Source organism: Colletotrichum aenigma (genome assembly GCF_013390185.1).
Source record: "Colletotrichum aenigma strain Cg56 chromosome Unknown KSG_Cg56_contig06, whole genome shotgun sequence".
Classification (NCBI taxonomy): Eukaryota; Fungi; Ascomycota; class Sordariomycetes; order Glomerellales; family Glomerellaceae; genus Colletotrichum; species Colletotrichum aenigma.
In genome coordinates, this window is record NW_023500912.1 from 1,624,569 (window position 1) to 1,640,841 (window position 16,273).

Genomic DNA, 16,273 nt, shown 5'->3' on the forward strand with positions numbered 1-16,273 from the left:
ATAAACAGCAGAGAGTGAACAAAGGGAGCGAATGTGGTATAATCAACAGCTCCCCCCTGCTGTCCCCACCTCAGTCTGGTGAGCTTGGCTCCTGAGAAATGCGCGGAGAAACGACAGCGACATCTGTTAAAGCAGGCTTATTTCAACCAATGCATTTGTGCGCGCAGATAGAATCTACATCAAAGAAAGCTTCCTTTGTAAATACAGTCGCAGCAAGGTATTGTGTCAATGTGTGACAATGTTTGAAAGGGTCTACATTTGCATTGCCTTTACCTCAATGGTATAGATATAAGATCATATGTGAGGAAGTATCTACATTTCAGATAATAAAGCTCTGAGGACGAGCTTGGAGTGATTTTCCAAAGAAGTAAAGCTAGGAGAGGTTCACTGAAAGGTTTGTATGCTACTTGCTTTTGCATAATGCCTCAACAACATCATCTCACCGCCTACGTTTCCAGCGCGAATAACATAAGGACGACAAGCTCTCCAGCCAGTGCTTAGACATGAGGAGATATGATGATTTGAGATAGAGGCCTTCTGGGGTCTCCTCTCAAGAACTCACGTAGTTGCGGAAACCTCGACATTGATAGACCGACCATTTATTGTCTCTTTTCTCTAATAGGAGTGGAGACCACCCTCGACGTACTTATGGAATGGTTCTTCTATGGTACGGGCTAACTCTCAGTTCTTTTGGGGACAGCTTTGTCCATACGGTTTCAACCAATAGGTTTGGTAGCCACATGATATGAGTACGAGTCTTCAAAGCCCATCTTGAGCCGGCTTCAAGTGTACTTCTTCCTCTAGCGGATGCCTGTGAAGGCCCTAGAAGCCTGTCGGCGAGGCCACAATGAATCTCTGCTACCAGCCGAGTTTAGACCTCGAATTTTATCCCAATTTGGCGCAGAGCCGTCTATGCAAATGGTGGCATGGACCTTTGGTTGTTCTGACGAGATTGTTGGCGCCTCTATTCAAGGAACCCCTTCCACAGATCACATAGTTCTCGACCACCACCCGAACAATGCTGTGTGAGTATTGATTATGGCTATTAGCCGAAACCAGATCTTCTAGGCAGAAACTTGGTGGTGCGATCAGAACGGGGAACAATGTTCAAAATGCTTTGCCACAAAGCCTCTATCAACAGCGAGACCCTATTGTTGGCCATCTCTGCTACCTCCCATCCTCGTATTCCTTTCTCGCTAACATGCTCTGTGATGGTAGCTGCGCGGTCTTAGCTGGAGGGAGCCTGCCGAACTCCAACTAGGGACAGTTCCCGCGACATTGCTTCAAGATCCAAACACCAAAGATCCCTGAGCTATCACTGCGTATCAAGTCTTCTCGGACGACAATCTTTGACATCTAAAGCGGCATAAATAGCTAAAATATCTGTACGTTAATCGAGCTAGTGTCAGTGAAAGCTTGGAATGAAAGCCAAAGCTATACCTGACAGGAGCAGGGCGCTCGGTCTGTATATAAAGCTATCTTGTCAAGTTTCTCGACAAAGCAAACGAGCCAGCCAATAGGTGCTTGGCGAATCGACAGGGAGTGTAGGCAAGTGACGAACTTCTGCCAGCGTGCTGTGGTCAGTGAACCCAGCGTCTGTTAACCGCCGCGCCCATAGTACGCCTGCGTTATGGGTTTCCATAGAGTATACTTCATGAATACTATATGTACACCAACGGCGGTGTTCTAAAACAGTAGACTCATCTATGGTTAGGAACCAGTACGTTGCGCGACAGGCTCAACTTCGCCATCTGAAGGATTACAATCGGTATCGATCACCAAACATGACGAAAACCTGTCCTATTGTTCTGCCGTGGAAATCTATCGTCATTCCACGACGGTACTTATGTAGAACGCTGTGTACTTCGCAGAGCTCACTTGTCCAGGTTAGCATGCGCCAGTACCTTCTTTGCGCGCAAGGTGATCCAGTTGGGCTTGCACTATTGGAGTTCAGGCTCTCCAGTTGAAGAACGAGGGCTGTCTCTCTCACTAACAGCCGCACCAAATCTCAGGAGGACCGAATATTAGTACGGGCAGCAGGTATGAAACAATAAGTAGCTCGTCCCAAACACTGATACTTTTGAATGAAACATTTCCGCTGCAAGTGCGTTTCAACGGTTCATCTCCAGCTTCCCTTCCTATATATTCTATTTTCATTACGTACGTAACAACAGATTAAAACGTAGACAGACAATAGTGGGCTAATGCTCGTGTTGTGGGATAATTAATTGGAGCTCGAATACCGCTCAGGATTGGGGTAAGCATCTATTCAACCGCCTAATGCTTAGAAAATGGGGCTTTCCCAAGATGACCCCTTCCAATTTAATTCTCAGTTCCTGTTACAGGTGTTGGGGAATTTATAGTACCAACTTGGTACAGAGAACTACCCATCATTGTGCCCCCGTCACCAGAAGCAACGAATTTGACATTCATCAGTTCATGAGACGGTATGAAAAACCTGTTGTACACATCCCTTCAGTATGACCAGAATAACAGATTTGAAAAATGCCCTTCCTTCTATAAAAAGCTTGAAAACTTGCCTGTAAACTTACCTTCCTAAGCCCCAATCATCCAGGGTTTCCTCGTACCTTTGCTGCAGGGCCTTTTCAGAGACTGCCCGCTACTTCTACGTCATCTAGAAGGTTTCTTAAAGCTTGGCTGCTCTCTGGGGCACCCTGCTGCTTTTTGTAACCCACGTGATGCCATCCATCGTTTTCTTGGGGTTATTCCTCCAAGATCCAAACCAAGAACCAGCCGGGTTAGGTGCTACATACCCGTCTAAGGCCTCTGTATCCCAAAGAGCTCAAGATTCGAACCTTTACAGGCTGTCATAGCTGTGTAGATCCTCCCCATCAATCTTACGATTTGGCAAGCCTCTTCAAAAGCAACTTCAGACAGAGAATGGGGTACATGCTCTTAGAAGAACACTGGCAAAAACGTTCCATCTCATTACCGTTAAGAAGAGAAAATCAGACCAAAACGATAATTTCCACCATACTCTTAACCTTACACGTCTTACACCGAGCTAGGATCAAAAACCCATCTGTGTCTGACCCTGATGAACCCCCCCCCCCCCCCCCCTTTCATCATCAGCCTCACCACAACAACAACATCAAAGGTACCGAGCTGTGGACGACAATGGTGCCTACGTGGATGTTACCATGTACTTCAAGAATCAATTGATCCTGTACATCTAATCGTCCAATGTTTTCAGTTCAGGTGGACGTGGAGATACCCCAGTCTTTGAGTATGACACACTCTTCTACGCCCACTTCGCCTAAACACAAAGACAGGCCGACTAAGGAGTCACAAAAAAAAGCCCGCCATTCCATTTCCCCTTTCCTGTCCCGTCGTCATTGAAGGATTAGCAGAGAATAAATGGACACCAAATACTTCCCGTTCTTCTGTTGGTGGGCCAAGTATAGGGACACATGTTTCTGTTTTCATTGTCACATGAACAAGACGAATTCAAGTTCAAGTCCTCAATTCTCACAGCTCAAAATCTTTCTACCACGACTATTGCCCTTCCAGCATCCTCTTCTCCAGTGTGGACTTCTCTCAATACCATTTCAGCCACACCAGAACACAGAACGCCCCCTTAAACGATGTTCTCTCAAAAGGTATATATACAACCAAAGCATGGCATATCAGCCCTCAGGGGAGAGGCACAGAAATCGTAGTTCTTCATAAATGCCTGTTTCGGGGGGTGCCTCCGAGATTTGCAAAAGGAAATGAAAGGACTTGTTCAACCTTTTGAAGTTTCAAGCAATCGATTCGCCCGTGAGTAGTAGGCCTGTCTCGGAGCACATTGCCAGTCTCGCCTGACCAGCACCCAACACAGCCCACATACTCTGCCAGTGGCGAAGACAAGAAGGGACAACACAGTCAACGTTCACTGGCAGTCTCAGAGACAGAATCCTGATGCCGTGCTGTCTTCGCCACGCTCGCACGGTAGAGGTTCTCTACGCCGGGCTTCGACGCGGATGTCGAAGCGATGGAAATTATCAATGATTCTGAACTAGGTCGCTGAGCATCTGGAGTAATATAATAGCACGCGTAGGAGCAGAGACCTCTCATATAAAAGGGACCGCCTTTCATAGACCACTAGGTGATTTTTGACCCAAGAAACAAGATCATGGCAGCAGCATATCCAGTTACGTGATGTGAACAATCTTATTTACATCAGCGCTCCCCGAAGAAGCAGCGAAGATGAAGAAGAGAAGAAATCGATTCCAACCTCAAACCCACTCTTCCTCTCGCCATTCCCGCCCTCTGGGTATTCGATTTGAGTCACATCCTCCCCCCATACCGCGCTCGACATCTCTGGTGTGTAGAGGGCTGTCCCCAGTCAGCACCTGGGAGACTCCCTTTCCCCCCAGATGCAAGCATGCCTGTTCCTCACCATCCAATATTTGTGGTGCTCTTGTCTTCGTTGCCGGTTATCGCAGCCCTTATAAGACAGCACCTCACAATGCGCACCTTCAATCCTTACACGTGGCAAAAGCCACCCGTAGACTCCAAGGTGACGCATTCCCACATGCTTGACGAGCCATCGACGAACAACTTGCTTCGGCAGCGGTCTACGACCGAAGATCTACAGCAGCTCATCCGTGGAAAAACGCCCAGCATGAGGTCAGGTTTCCAATTCAAATCTTCCCCCTCCGACCTTGGTTTTTTCAGTCTCAGACACACGGGCGAACAAGCAAAAAAGGAAAAGACCGTGGCGACCGAGTGAGTAGGTTTCAAAAGATAAGGTAGTAAGCAGGAAGAGAGTGGGCGATTCCATAGACTTGGATTTCGAAGACCCATTATGAATCGACGCAAAACTCACCTCCCATCCGTTCATCAGCCTCACCACCACCACCATCTCCCGAGCCCCCAAACCCTACGCATCAGAATCCAATCCCCCCAAAATCTCGATCCCGAAAGCCCATCATCCCCCAAATCGCCTTCCACCACTACATCCCAGTTTCTAACATGCGCTGTCGAAAACCCTCACCAGGACACCCCCTCAAACCCCTACGGCGCAATCCCATCCACGCTCCCTCAAGGAAGACCCCTTCGGCCACCAATCAAGGTTGGTGCTATAGCATGAAGACGCATATCATAAGATCAGACGAACCATCGCCTCTGATCCCGCGCATCCCATCTCGGGACGCGTCGTCCAAACATCGAACATCCCCGTCCACCTTTGCCTCCAAAAACGGCCTTTCCCATTCACCAATTCGCTTTGACCCCTCATTAAACCGAACCCACCGCCTCCATCATCCCATATCCCTCTTCCTGGCTTCACCGCATAAGCAAGCCAAATGTCCACCTCACCACAAGTGACTCACCGACAAACACACACACACATACACCCAACCACCTCCAAACCCAGAAAGGGAGCACCATCTCACCTCACCGGCCAAAACCCAGCCGCAAAGTCCCCCCCCCCCCCAACATGAACCACAACCCCTCGCCACGGCCAACGCATCCGCATAACCTTCAATGCATCAATGCCAATCCCCAGTGCCGGTACGCTCCTCCCGCGTCCCCCGTCCATCATCTCCGCCCTCCAGCCCCCACGTCCATGCGAACCCATCGTGGGCTCCAACGCACTTCACCCAGCACACCTACCTCACTTCACACAAACCATTAGAACCACCCATCCATCCCTCTCCAAAACCCATCCGTCAAAAAGGAACAACACTATTCACCAACCATCAGCCGCATAAACCAGCACTCTCCCATCCCTCCCCCAGCCCAGCCTGGTCCAGCCCCACCAACACAACCCCAGTCATCCCATCCCCCCCCCCCCCCCCCAATCCCAATCCCGTCTAGATTACCCTCCCCCACCCTTGCACTTACCCCACCATCATCCCATCGCATCCCAGCTATCCATCCCTCTCACAAGCTCAGACGAAAAACCGCCGTAAGGATCAATCCCTCACCCGTCCACAATCCCATCTGCCAAAATTCAAGGGCGAAAGAAAACCCCAGATTAGTAAGAACAGAAATGAAATGCGCGTAGCATAGTAAACGTACACAAGAGAAGACGATACATCATATCCCCAATCGGTCCCATCTGCTGCACCCATCCGTCCCCCCGGCCCGCGGCAATGCAACCACAGCCTATGATTAGACCAGGCCCAGGACCAGGACCAGGACCCCATGCTCGCGTAACCCACGACCGTCATTTCCCATGCGGACTTTTGGGCCACCAAGACGATCACTTCCCCTGTGCGCACGATGCCGACACCGCCAGAAGCCAATGGCCCGCAGACGAAAAGTCATCACGTAAATCACGGTGAGGCAGGGAATCACGGCGGAGAAAAGACATGTTTGAGTCGGTGCAGAGAATTTTTACTCTTTTTTTGTGCCTTTGTACAACTACCTTACACAGGGAGGGAGTGCAAATGCGGGTATACGAAAGTCTCAAGGGCTCTCACCCCGGCTGGTCCCAGGACGGCGTAATTACTGTCGTCCCAAACCGTCCCCAATTCATCCAGAAATTCTTCCTCCTGCAATGAGATGGAGAAACTGTCCCAGCTTCTCTCCAGAAAAACAAGTGAACCCAATCCGCCCCTGAAAACTCGTATCCATTGGCGGCCCAATTAGGGGATATCTGGCCTCCAACGGAGTAAAGAATGCGAGGCAGACCGATCCAACATCTCGGAAATGGTGTTCCCCCAGTCGCGAAAAGTACCGGCCAAGAGGTTCGTGTGTGTATCGTCCCATCTTTGAACCGGGCCCAGGACGCCCTTCTCTTCCGTGCGGTCGAAAAAGTCGCCCAAGGCCTCGCGTTCCGTCGAAAATAAAAACCACCTCACTTTTTTTTTTGCTCCCGTCGATAAGTTTCTTTCGGTCGAGTCTCTTCCCGAGACCTCTGCAATTTGACCTTCATTCTTGACCATCCTTTCGCATCATTGAAGGTCGGGTGTCGAATCTCTCGTCTCCCAAGACTACCTCCAACTGCAAACGGAGACTGCTGCTTCCCAATCCTTCACCCTTCCTGGGGTGACCTTCTCGCGAACGTAAAACTCTTCGGGTGTTGTGTAATAAAAAATCCGCTGAATGCTGGGGAAAAAAAACTTCTTCGGGGGTTGGGTATGATCCGTATTCCTTTTTTTGGGACACTTCTGCTGAGTGAAAAATGGACTTTGTTGCAAAAAAGAAAAGAAAAATCAAATCGCTCGATGCCATGACGTGCTGATGAAAGAAAAAACCATTCTGAATGCCGCATGCAAACAATCTTTTTTTTCCTTCTTCACTTCCTGGACACGCTTAAATGCCCTGCCACGGGTGTAATGAGGGGAAAGCTTCGATTGCCCGTATCGTAGCGTTGGACGCTGGTGGGTATCCGCTTGGGACTGGTGCATGCACAAGTCCCGATCAAACTCGAAATCGGTTCAGGCCATGTTGTGACCTGTTGTATTTTGAATAAACGGGGCGTATTGCTGTTGTACTTGTTGTTGGGCAAATGCCGCCGTATTCGGTTGAGGGGTGGGGGTGACCGGGCATCTAGGAGGCATCGCGTAGGCGTCCTTCTGGACAGCTGCGTAGGCGGCACCGTCAGGAGTGATGGGCGGGGTCATGTAGCCGTCGGCGACTCCTTGGACGGCTCCATGGCCTTTGTGCGGGGTGCTGTAGATGCTGGCGTGTTTTGTTGACTCAGAAGGCGGACTCGGAGGGCCGGACTGGGCGCGGGCGATGTTGGCCTGGTGAGCCATGAAGGACGCCAGCTTCTTGGAGACGCCGGAGAGGTGAGGCGAGGAGTACTTTCTTGCCAGAGCGACGGAGGGACTGTGGAGGTGCTGGGACAGAGTCAGGAGGGTGACGTTCTCAACGTGGTCCCACTCTCCGTCGTTGACCTCGGGCTCGCCAAGGATCGCTCTCGCCAGAGCCAGAGAGGAACGAGCCATGATGGAGGGCTTGGTGGACACGAAGTCGCGGTGGTACAGGGCGATCTCGCAGATGTAGGCAGCCATGTGCTCGACCTCAACCTTGTCGTGCTCCTCGGCGACGATGAGCTGGGTGAAGAAGTCGACGGTGGGGTGGCCAATGGTCCACTCGAGGGTGTTGAGGACGTGCATCTCCATCTGGGTGAACATGCCGGCATCGTAAAGGCCGCAGCACATGTTGTTAAGCTCGTGGATCTGGGGCACACGGTCCTTCTTATCTCCGTACTTGGCAGCGATCAACAGAGCAGCACATCCAACAAGTTGGTAATGTTGCTTGTACACCACACGCTTGGAGCAGTAGCGGTCGAGCAGGTTAACGGTGAGGAAGAGAGTCTCGGGGAGGAGGGCGAAGGCGGCATGGGCCTCGATGAGGAAGTCGATGAGGTAGGGTCTCATGTACCATTGAATCTCACGCTGCATGTCGATGAGGTTGGCGTCGGGCATCGTCTCATCCTGGGACATTGTCAGCAACGGAACCCATTGCCTGGGGTCCGACTCGTCTTACCTCCATGTGCCTCATGTGCTTCATGATGTCCTCCAAGTACTCATCACCGGCAATGCGGGAAAGCTCGCTGGCGATAATCTCCTGCCGTTGCCTGGCAATCATCTTGGCAGCATCGCGGGTTCCCATCCGTGGCCTTTCGGGTTGCTCGTTGCCCTCTGTGAAGTAGGTGGGATCGGCCTGCTGTTGTTGTTGCTGGTAGTACGCCATTGTGAATCGAGAAGTGAGTCGAGGGCGGTTGTAAGGGGGTTGGAGGATGACGGGGTCGAAGTTCCGATTTGGGAAAGAGTGACTATTAAGTTCTCCAGGAAGCTTTTTTGGTGGTCGGAGATACGGAAACGAGCAAAAAAAAAAAAAAAACTCAAAAGTCGGCTGCGCAGGGAAAGAGTGTGGAATGATGCGACCGAAGGATTAGAATATTAGTATTAGAAGGAGCGTGGAGAAGATGAACAGGGTCCGGCAAAAGAGTGACTGTGGCTGGAAGTGAAGCCGAAATGATGCGAGACCGAGTTCCTGCGTACGGGATGACGGACGGAAAAGTGGCCGGGTGACTGGCCGTTTAAAGAAGAGGTCGACTGGAGGGCTCTGGAAGACAGGTAATTCTTGGTTAGCCCGGTGGTTCCTTTGGACGATTTCAGGCGCTCAAGAGAGCCTAGAGCAGCGGATGTTGTGAGACAGGCAGCTATCGTTGACTGGTGACGGGCGCAGTCCAGGCGGTTGCGGGCTGTTAAATTCACAGCTGGCGATCCGAAGGGCAGATCTCGGCCAAGAGCCCGCGAGCGCTGATTCGACAATTGCGTGGTGTAGACGGGTTGGCACGACGGGAGATGGAGGCATCGACCAGATTGGCGAGTTTTGTCTGGGGCTAGGCGGGGGAGGATTGAAGGGGAGGAAGGGGGCGACGAGAGGGCAGGTTGAGGAACTGGGGGGAAACAGGTGCTCAGTGTGATGGCGAGGCTTACCGCCGCAATGGGAAGATGGAGGTTGTCGAGACAAGAGGAAATGAGACAATTCCTGAGGGTTGGACGGGGGAGCTACGAGTGAACGTGTCCCACGAGCGATCCTATCCTCGGAAGGTTGGTGTATGAATGTGGGGAGCTTTCTCCGTGGGTCAAAAAATGGGATAGTAGCGGTAAGGGAGAGGCAGAAGGGTAAGTAGAGTTCAGAACCGGTTCGTCCGACTCATCGGAGAAAGGAAAGGGTGCTCGGTGCTAGACGGGAAGAAGCTTGGGCAGGGTTTTTGAGATGGAGACGAGAGTTCATCCCGTCATCAGACCAGGCCGTAGTCGTCGTCGAGTCGTTCATCCAGAGTCCACATTGCATTCATATCAAGTCGCGAAATTGCAGCATTCACCAGAACGTACCTTCACAAATGATGCCCAAAGGACAAAAAGAGAAAACGTCTCCTATAATCCTGACGGGATCATGTATGATGACTTTCGTTGACGGTCGACAACTCGCGAGAGGTGTGGTGTTTTCCGTGAGCGACGATTGGGCCAGGTCACGAAGCGAATCGTATCTGGCAGCTTCTGCGGAGCTTGGGGACCTTCAATTCCTTGATCACAGGGGATCGGGGATGGAATGAGGGCGGATGGGGAGGCCGGCGGAACGAGAGGGAGCAGTCGTCGGAGGGCCGATGAGAGTCGTGTCGTTGTCGGGACTGAGTCGAGTTCCTCGGGTCGAGAGCGAGGAATTCTTCAGGGGGTGTATGGTCGCAGCGCAGATGGGCGTGGGACTGGTGTCGAGTGAAGGGCGAGGCGAAGGGGCGGAACGGGAGGGACGTCGGTGGATTGGGATGCAAAAAAAGAAGTGTAGAAAATACCAGTCAAGGCCTTCTGCACTATTGATTTCTCTTTCTGTCTTTCAATCCGTTCTCTTGCTCTTGCGTTTCGTCTTGCGGACCTCTTTGCAGAATTGCAGCTCCAAGCGGTTGGTCGTCAAGTGAACCCTTTTGAATGACCTTGGCGGAGGAGAGCGGAGGCGGAATGGGGGGGATTGCGTGTAGGAGAAGCTGGTCGTCCTAAATGCTGGTTGGTTGGGTTGGGGTACTTGTTCTCGTCGGAGAGAAGAAGCACTCGATTGGTGGTGTTGAAGGGAGAGGTTGATTTGGTGATGTCAAACCTTCTTTTTGGAGGGAGGACAGTCGCCAGATTAAGTCTCTCCTTCCTTCCTCTTTTTTCCTATTCTCTGGGAGGGGGGGGATTGAGTTAGAGAATGGAAAGACCCTTTTAGTCGTTTTCGGCGAGTAAAGAGGTCAGGAAGGGTTGGCTTCGGAGAGGGAATGAATGGATGGGGAGAGTCGAAGGGGAGGAAGGAAGGGGGGAGGAGAGGGTAGGTAAAGGGTTGGAGAGCGGAGGAGGAGATGAAAAAGGATTGGAAGAGAACGAAGGTGTTTTAACCAAGCACCGCACCACCGACGCTCAGCGAGGAGGAGGAGTACCTTACGACGTGGGTATGGGTGTGTGTGTGTGTGTGAGAGAGAGCCCGCCGGTAAGAGAGCGAGAGAGAGATAGGGACGAGTGTGTCCCCCCAGTCCCAGTTCAGTTCCCAGTCTGCAGTCTCCAGTGTAAGGCAAGGTCCCCCCCCCCCCCTTCCTCGGCTCCAATAAAAAGGTACTTGCAGCTTTGGCCTTTTTGGTCTAGGAGAGAGTGGGAAGGAGCGACCTGGAGAGGTACCTTTTCTGTGACTTGCGTGGGAAAGAGTGGAAGGAGAGAGGGGGGGAAGGGGAGGGGAGGGGGTGTACCGTGTGGTGCTTTCTTGGGCTGGGCTGGCAAGTGCAAGTGCAAGTGCAGGTGCGGGTGCAAGGTGGATGGATGGTGGACACCTAGGAAGGACAGGACAGGACAGGACAGGCAAGGGCAGGGCAGGTCAGGGACAAGGGACAAGCTCGAACCAGGCTTGAGCCGGGCGGCGGGCATGGGGGATGGGGCTTGGAGCAATGCTGCTGGGGACTGGCAGCTGGCAATTGGGCGGCCGGCGACGCGGACGCGACCCAGGGTGCCAGGGTGCTTGGGAATCTGTAGAGGAAAATGGTACGTACCTGATGTGCTGAAGCAGCTGCTAACTAGTGCTGCAGCTTCAGTGAGTGCGCTGAGTGGACGGCCAAGCTGCTGCCGCACTTTACTTGCAGAGCCGGCCCTCTTTTCCTTGCAGATGTGCCCTGCAAGTGCAGCAGGAGCGACAGAAGCAGGCTGAGTGAGCGATGTGATGCGAGTGAGATGGACGGGAGATTCGCAGTTTCGCCCTCTTTTCTTTCGAGAACTTCTTCCAGTGGGATTGTTCTGCAGTCAGTGTCTTCGGATGCCTGCGAACGAGGCAGACAGGCAGTGAGCAGACTCCGCGGACAGCAGCAGGCAAGCAAGCACTCTCAGTACTCACACACACACAATTGATTGTCTGCCCTAGCTAGCGAAATGTCGGTTTCCAGCTGTCGCCGTCCAGTGTCCAGTATGAGTGCGAAAGCAGCAGCTAAGATAATGCCTGTCGAGCGCGCGCCGAGAGTGGATGGCGGACTTGCAGGGTGGGACCTTACAGCAGACGCGAGCCGGCCGTCGATTGGCTGCGGCTGGTGAAGTGCTACTGCGCAAGTACGTTAGGAGGTACGGAACCGTTTGGCACCGTGGACCTGACGCCGGAGGCAGGCAGGACAAGGCAGGAGCAGGAGCCAGCAGATGCCACCCCCCCCCCCCAAGACGCCTGAGGAGACTGACTGCAACAGCTCTTACGACACAATGACCGCTTTTGTGCAGCAGCCCGACACAGTGCCTTGTTCTTGGATAGGTATCCGTACGTACTGCACTATTCGAATCGATGGGCCGTTGTGCCTCGTGCCTGTTGGAATTGTATCTGTGCCTAGCCTCGATATGCCACGCTGCAGATGATGCCACCCGTGTAGCTACCTACGTCGGCAGGACTCGCAGATTGATAAATGTCTTTGTGTGTATCACTGGCAGTAGCGTGTTCCACCGCCAGGGTCAAATGGAAAAGGAAAAGGAAGACGGGATACCTATGCTACGTAGAGCTTCAGAAGGAAGAAAAAGTCCCTAGATGGCGTCCGATTTAGCGGACCACGGAGGCGTCAGACTCTGTGGCTAAACGGCGGGCCGGCTGCGAGAAAGAATGACGAGACACGAGGCGAGACGTCGAACGGGATCACCGGCGTGGAGCGGGGGTGAGAGAGACTGCTGAGAGTGGCCCAACGACGACACCTCCAGTGGAACCCGATGCGCCAACAGCCTGCAAAAGTGCTGCTGTCAGCGTCGACGGCGGCGACGACGAAGCCGTCGTGGAAAGTGTGTGAAAGAAAAACGATGGTGGCTGGGCTGAGCGTTTCCTTTCCGACCCCCGGCTCTAACTGATGTTGCTCATTGCCCTTTGTCGCGGATGGTTTTAGCGGTTCGTCGACGAGACGGTTCGTTCTTTTTGCCCAGGGGCTCTGCGGCCTTCTGGTTGGTTGGCTGTCAGGACTTGGCCAAGGCAGGGGATGCGGCCGGAGAGTCGCACTGGCGAGTAATGATTGGCGGGGTGCCTGTCCGATATATGCTGACTGATCTGATGAACAAAGGCTGGTGGCTTATGCTCGCTTCAGGGAATGCTTGTACAGAATACCTCATGTAAGATGCTCCCGAGCTGGTGGTAGCAGTGTGCAAAAGGGCGGATGTGCTGTGTGGATTCGAGCGCGACGGTGGAGATTCTGCGTCCTGGGTGGTGGTGGTGGTAAGAGTGGTCAAGGTCCAGGGCGGCCGGTTTTGCGTGTAATGGTCGTGTTTGTGTGCAAGGTTGGAGGAAGGTGTAATAAGAAGCGTGAGCGTGAGCGTGAGCGTGAGCGTGTGGTGGTCGCGGTTTGGGTGGTGTTCGGAGTCTGGAGCAGGGATTGACGGGAAGCCAGGCGCCGGCTGGGATTGGCCACGACGCGGTGCAGGGGGTGGTTCTTGGTGTGTGTGTGTGTGTGTGTGCGCCTTGTCCTTCTGGAAGAAGCGTGAGGTTCCTCTGTGGTGGATATCGGGGGACCGTGGACGTGGATCTTGGGGCAGTTTGGCGACATTAAGTGATGGATGACGATGATGCAGATTTGGTCTCCGTACGAGGTGCCTCCTCTCCTCCGTGGGCGTGCGTTTAATCGTGGAGAATCTGCAGAGTAGAGCGGGAGGGACGACACACAGTCATGTAACTGTGGCTTGGATATTGGGGGGGGGGGGGGGGGGATGCAGAGAATATCCCAATGAAATGACATAAGCAGACGGATATGACGGTGGAGAGTGCACTCAGTATTCAACGGCGAGCGACATTGGATGCATTTCCCGTCTCCTTGGCCTGATTCTTCCCACGGCGCCCTCCACCGATTGATATATGCGTGAACCGTCATCGCAATTCACCACTGTCTGATGGCATCGCCATCGAGAAGGGCGGCCAGGCAAGCAGGCGGTGGTCGAGGAGGCCCGTATTATTGTTATTTGTTATTCGCAATTTCGAATCTCGCCCGTAGGTCTGGTGTGTTTGTTTGTTGTTATTCCATCCGAGTGAACGACTTGAACGTCTTGGGGCATAAGAAAAAAAGGTCGATGCCGTCCGGGCCTCTCCGGGACGGGCCTCCACCCAGGACGCAAATCCGAGAGCTGCAATTGGGCCGACCGTCTGCAGGTGTCGCGTCCCGTCAGCAGCGGCGCACCGACCGTCATCCATTCAGCGGCCGTCCTTCTAGAAGCTCCAGCGTCCCCTGCACAAGCCACAGGATGGATGCTCCTCCACTGGCAGACACTACCTTAGGTAGGTGAAGTGGGAGAGAGCAAACGGTGGGCGGGCCCCCACCCCTTGCGGCCCTCGGGCCACTGAACGTGCTTCAACGACAGATGCCTCGTCGCCAACCAGACAAGCAGTTGTGCAGCTATCCAATACCTGTGCAAGCTTGTTTCTTGCATGAAAAATGCGAGATGCAGGTCTCCATCGAGGCCGCCCACAAAGAAGACCACCTGCACCTCGTGGAGCCTGAGGATTGAACCTAAGGACAAGCTTCGTCCGTCACTTTCATCATCAAATGAAATAAATAAATAAAAACAGCCTACAAACGCAAAATGACGGGATCGTCACTCGCGCAGGGACAAGAGTCAAGAGCCCAACGCCCGTGACCTGCAACCGGGCCCCGTCCCCATGCTACTTTACTACTTTGCGTGCCAATACTGCATGCGTCCATCAAAACTTCCAGAGACTCAACCTCACACACGCAAACGCGAAAACCACACGTCCCTTGGACACCTTTACCAAACGAGCCCGTCGTAAATGGGGTGGAGGGTCATGCGTGTTCTCCTGCGCATATGGTAAAAATGGTACCTTCCGTGCGCCGCCCACACTTACCGCAGGCGCAGGCTAGGCGGCGCAGGGTCGACCGTACCACCACCACCACCACCACACCGGCTCGGCTTCAGATTGAACAGTGAACGGCCACCGCGGCTCCCTTTTTGAAGTTGCAATTGCTGGAGCCTAGGGAAATCCTGCTTCAGATACCAGCGACCGGCGCAGGCTTGGCGGGGCCAAGTGTCCGGTATCATCGCTATGGATCGTCATCTCATCATCAAACAGCCCGACAACCATCAGATCTTTCCGGCAAACGCACGGCCTGCCAAAAGAAAAAGTGAGCCCGTTCGATTTTCCAGTTTCGGCGACCGCGTTGAGGTCGCGTTGAAACCCAATTGAGTCGAGTGTAGTCGTAATAGTTCGCCTCTTCAACACCATCCGTACTTGTCTGTAATTTCAGCCCCTCCAAGCCGGACGCATCGGAAAGGGGATTGTGTGGCTTTGGCATTGGCATTCGAGGATTTGAGGATTTCGAGGATTCGCAGGGTTGTGTGGAGTCGATTGTCATGCCAGGTGCCGGAAAGCCTCTCAATAGTTTTCATCTGTAAGGCGTCCCGAATACCCGAACATTCAATGGTTAAGCGAAAGCTGACTTGCGCAAGTCCTGGCGTGTATCCTTTCCAAACCGTATTCGAAAGTCAATTGGGCCGTCTTGAGTAAATTGGCCCTGCAAGACCTACGCCAGATCATCGTCCCCCATCGCGCCTCGCGAAACAAGAAAGCACGCAACATCCAGGAACCAACTAAAATTTCCCCAAACCTGGCTGGCTCGTTGCCCTTCTCCTCACATGCACAGTACTTGCGTATGCAATGCAAGCAACAGGAAACCATCTCGCATTGGACAAGGAATCTCCAATGCCGCAACTCCTCCTCCCAAGAGAAAAAAAAAAATTGAGGACATGGACCACCAGCCAGACAGCCAGCTTGCCCAGTCGGCAACCCTATCCCCGGTCCGTACATGAGAATCACGACCGGCTGGCCCGCTTACGTCGGAGTGGATTCCATCGTCCGCCGGTCCCCAATTGCAATCGACAATGCCCTTCCCAGAAGTACCCATCCAAGTACCTCGAATGACCTCGCAAGGCATGACTTGGGCCGGTGTCCACCCGCGCTAGGTACTTTTCGGGTACCTTCTCCTTTTCTGTATCTGTCCCCTTTCCCATCGGTGATGAACGATTCCAGCTGCTTTTGAATTAATGGTCAGGCAATTGAGATATGCGGAAGCCCAGATCGTGATCCCTTTTCTCATGTCTCCCAGATGAGTTTGTTCAATGCTGGCACGTTAGGGGGCAGCGGCTCAAGCGAAGACTAATTCCAGCGGGCATATCAAAATAGCACTCTCGAATGCCTGCAACTCCATAGGGCAAAGACAATTTTTCCCAACCGAAGGAGAGAACCCTCCAGCATGAAGACGCCAAACGGTCGTCAACCATTCCTTTTGGCAAATCGTATCCCTCTCCCGGTACCATCCACAAGC

General features: G+C 53.0%; 1 protein-coding gene across 1 annotated transcript; it reads right to left on the minus strand.

Moving 5' to 3' along the window:
• Positions 1-7,391: 7,391 nt before the first annotated feature.
• On the minus strand, positions 7,392-8,655 carry CCN1 (G1/S-specific cyclin CCN1; the record flags this gene model as incomplete). The annotated part of the gene is made up of 2 exons (XM_037324734.1): positions 7,392-8,396; positions 8,449-8,655. The coding sequence occupies 2 exons, from the start codon at positions 8,653-8,655 to the stop codon at positions 7,392-7,394; spliced, it is 1,212 nt and encodes a 403-aa protein (XP_037176596.1).
• Between the last annotated feature and the right edge of the window lie 7,618 nt (positions 8,656-16,273).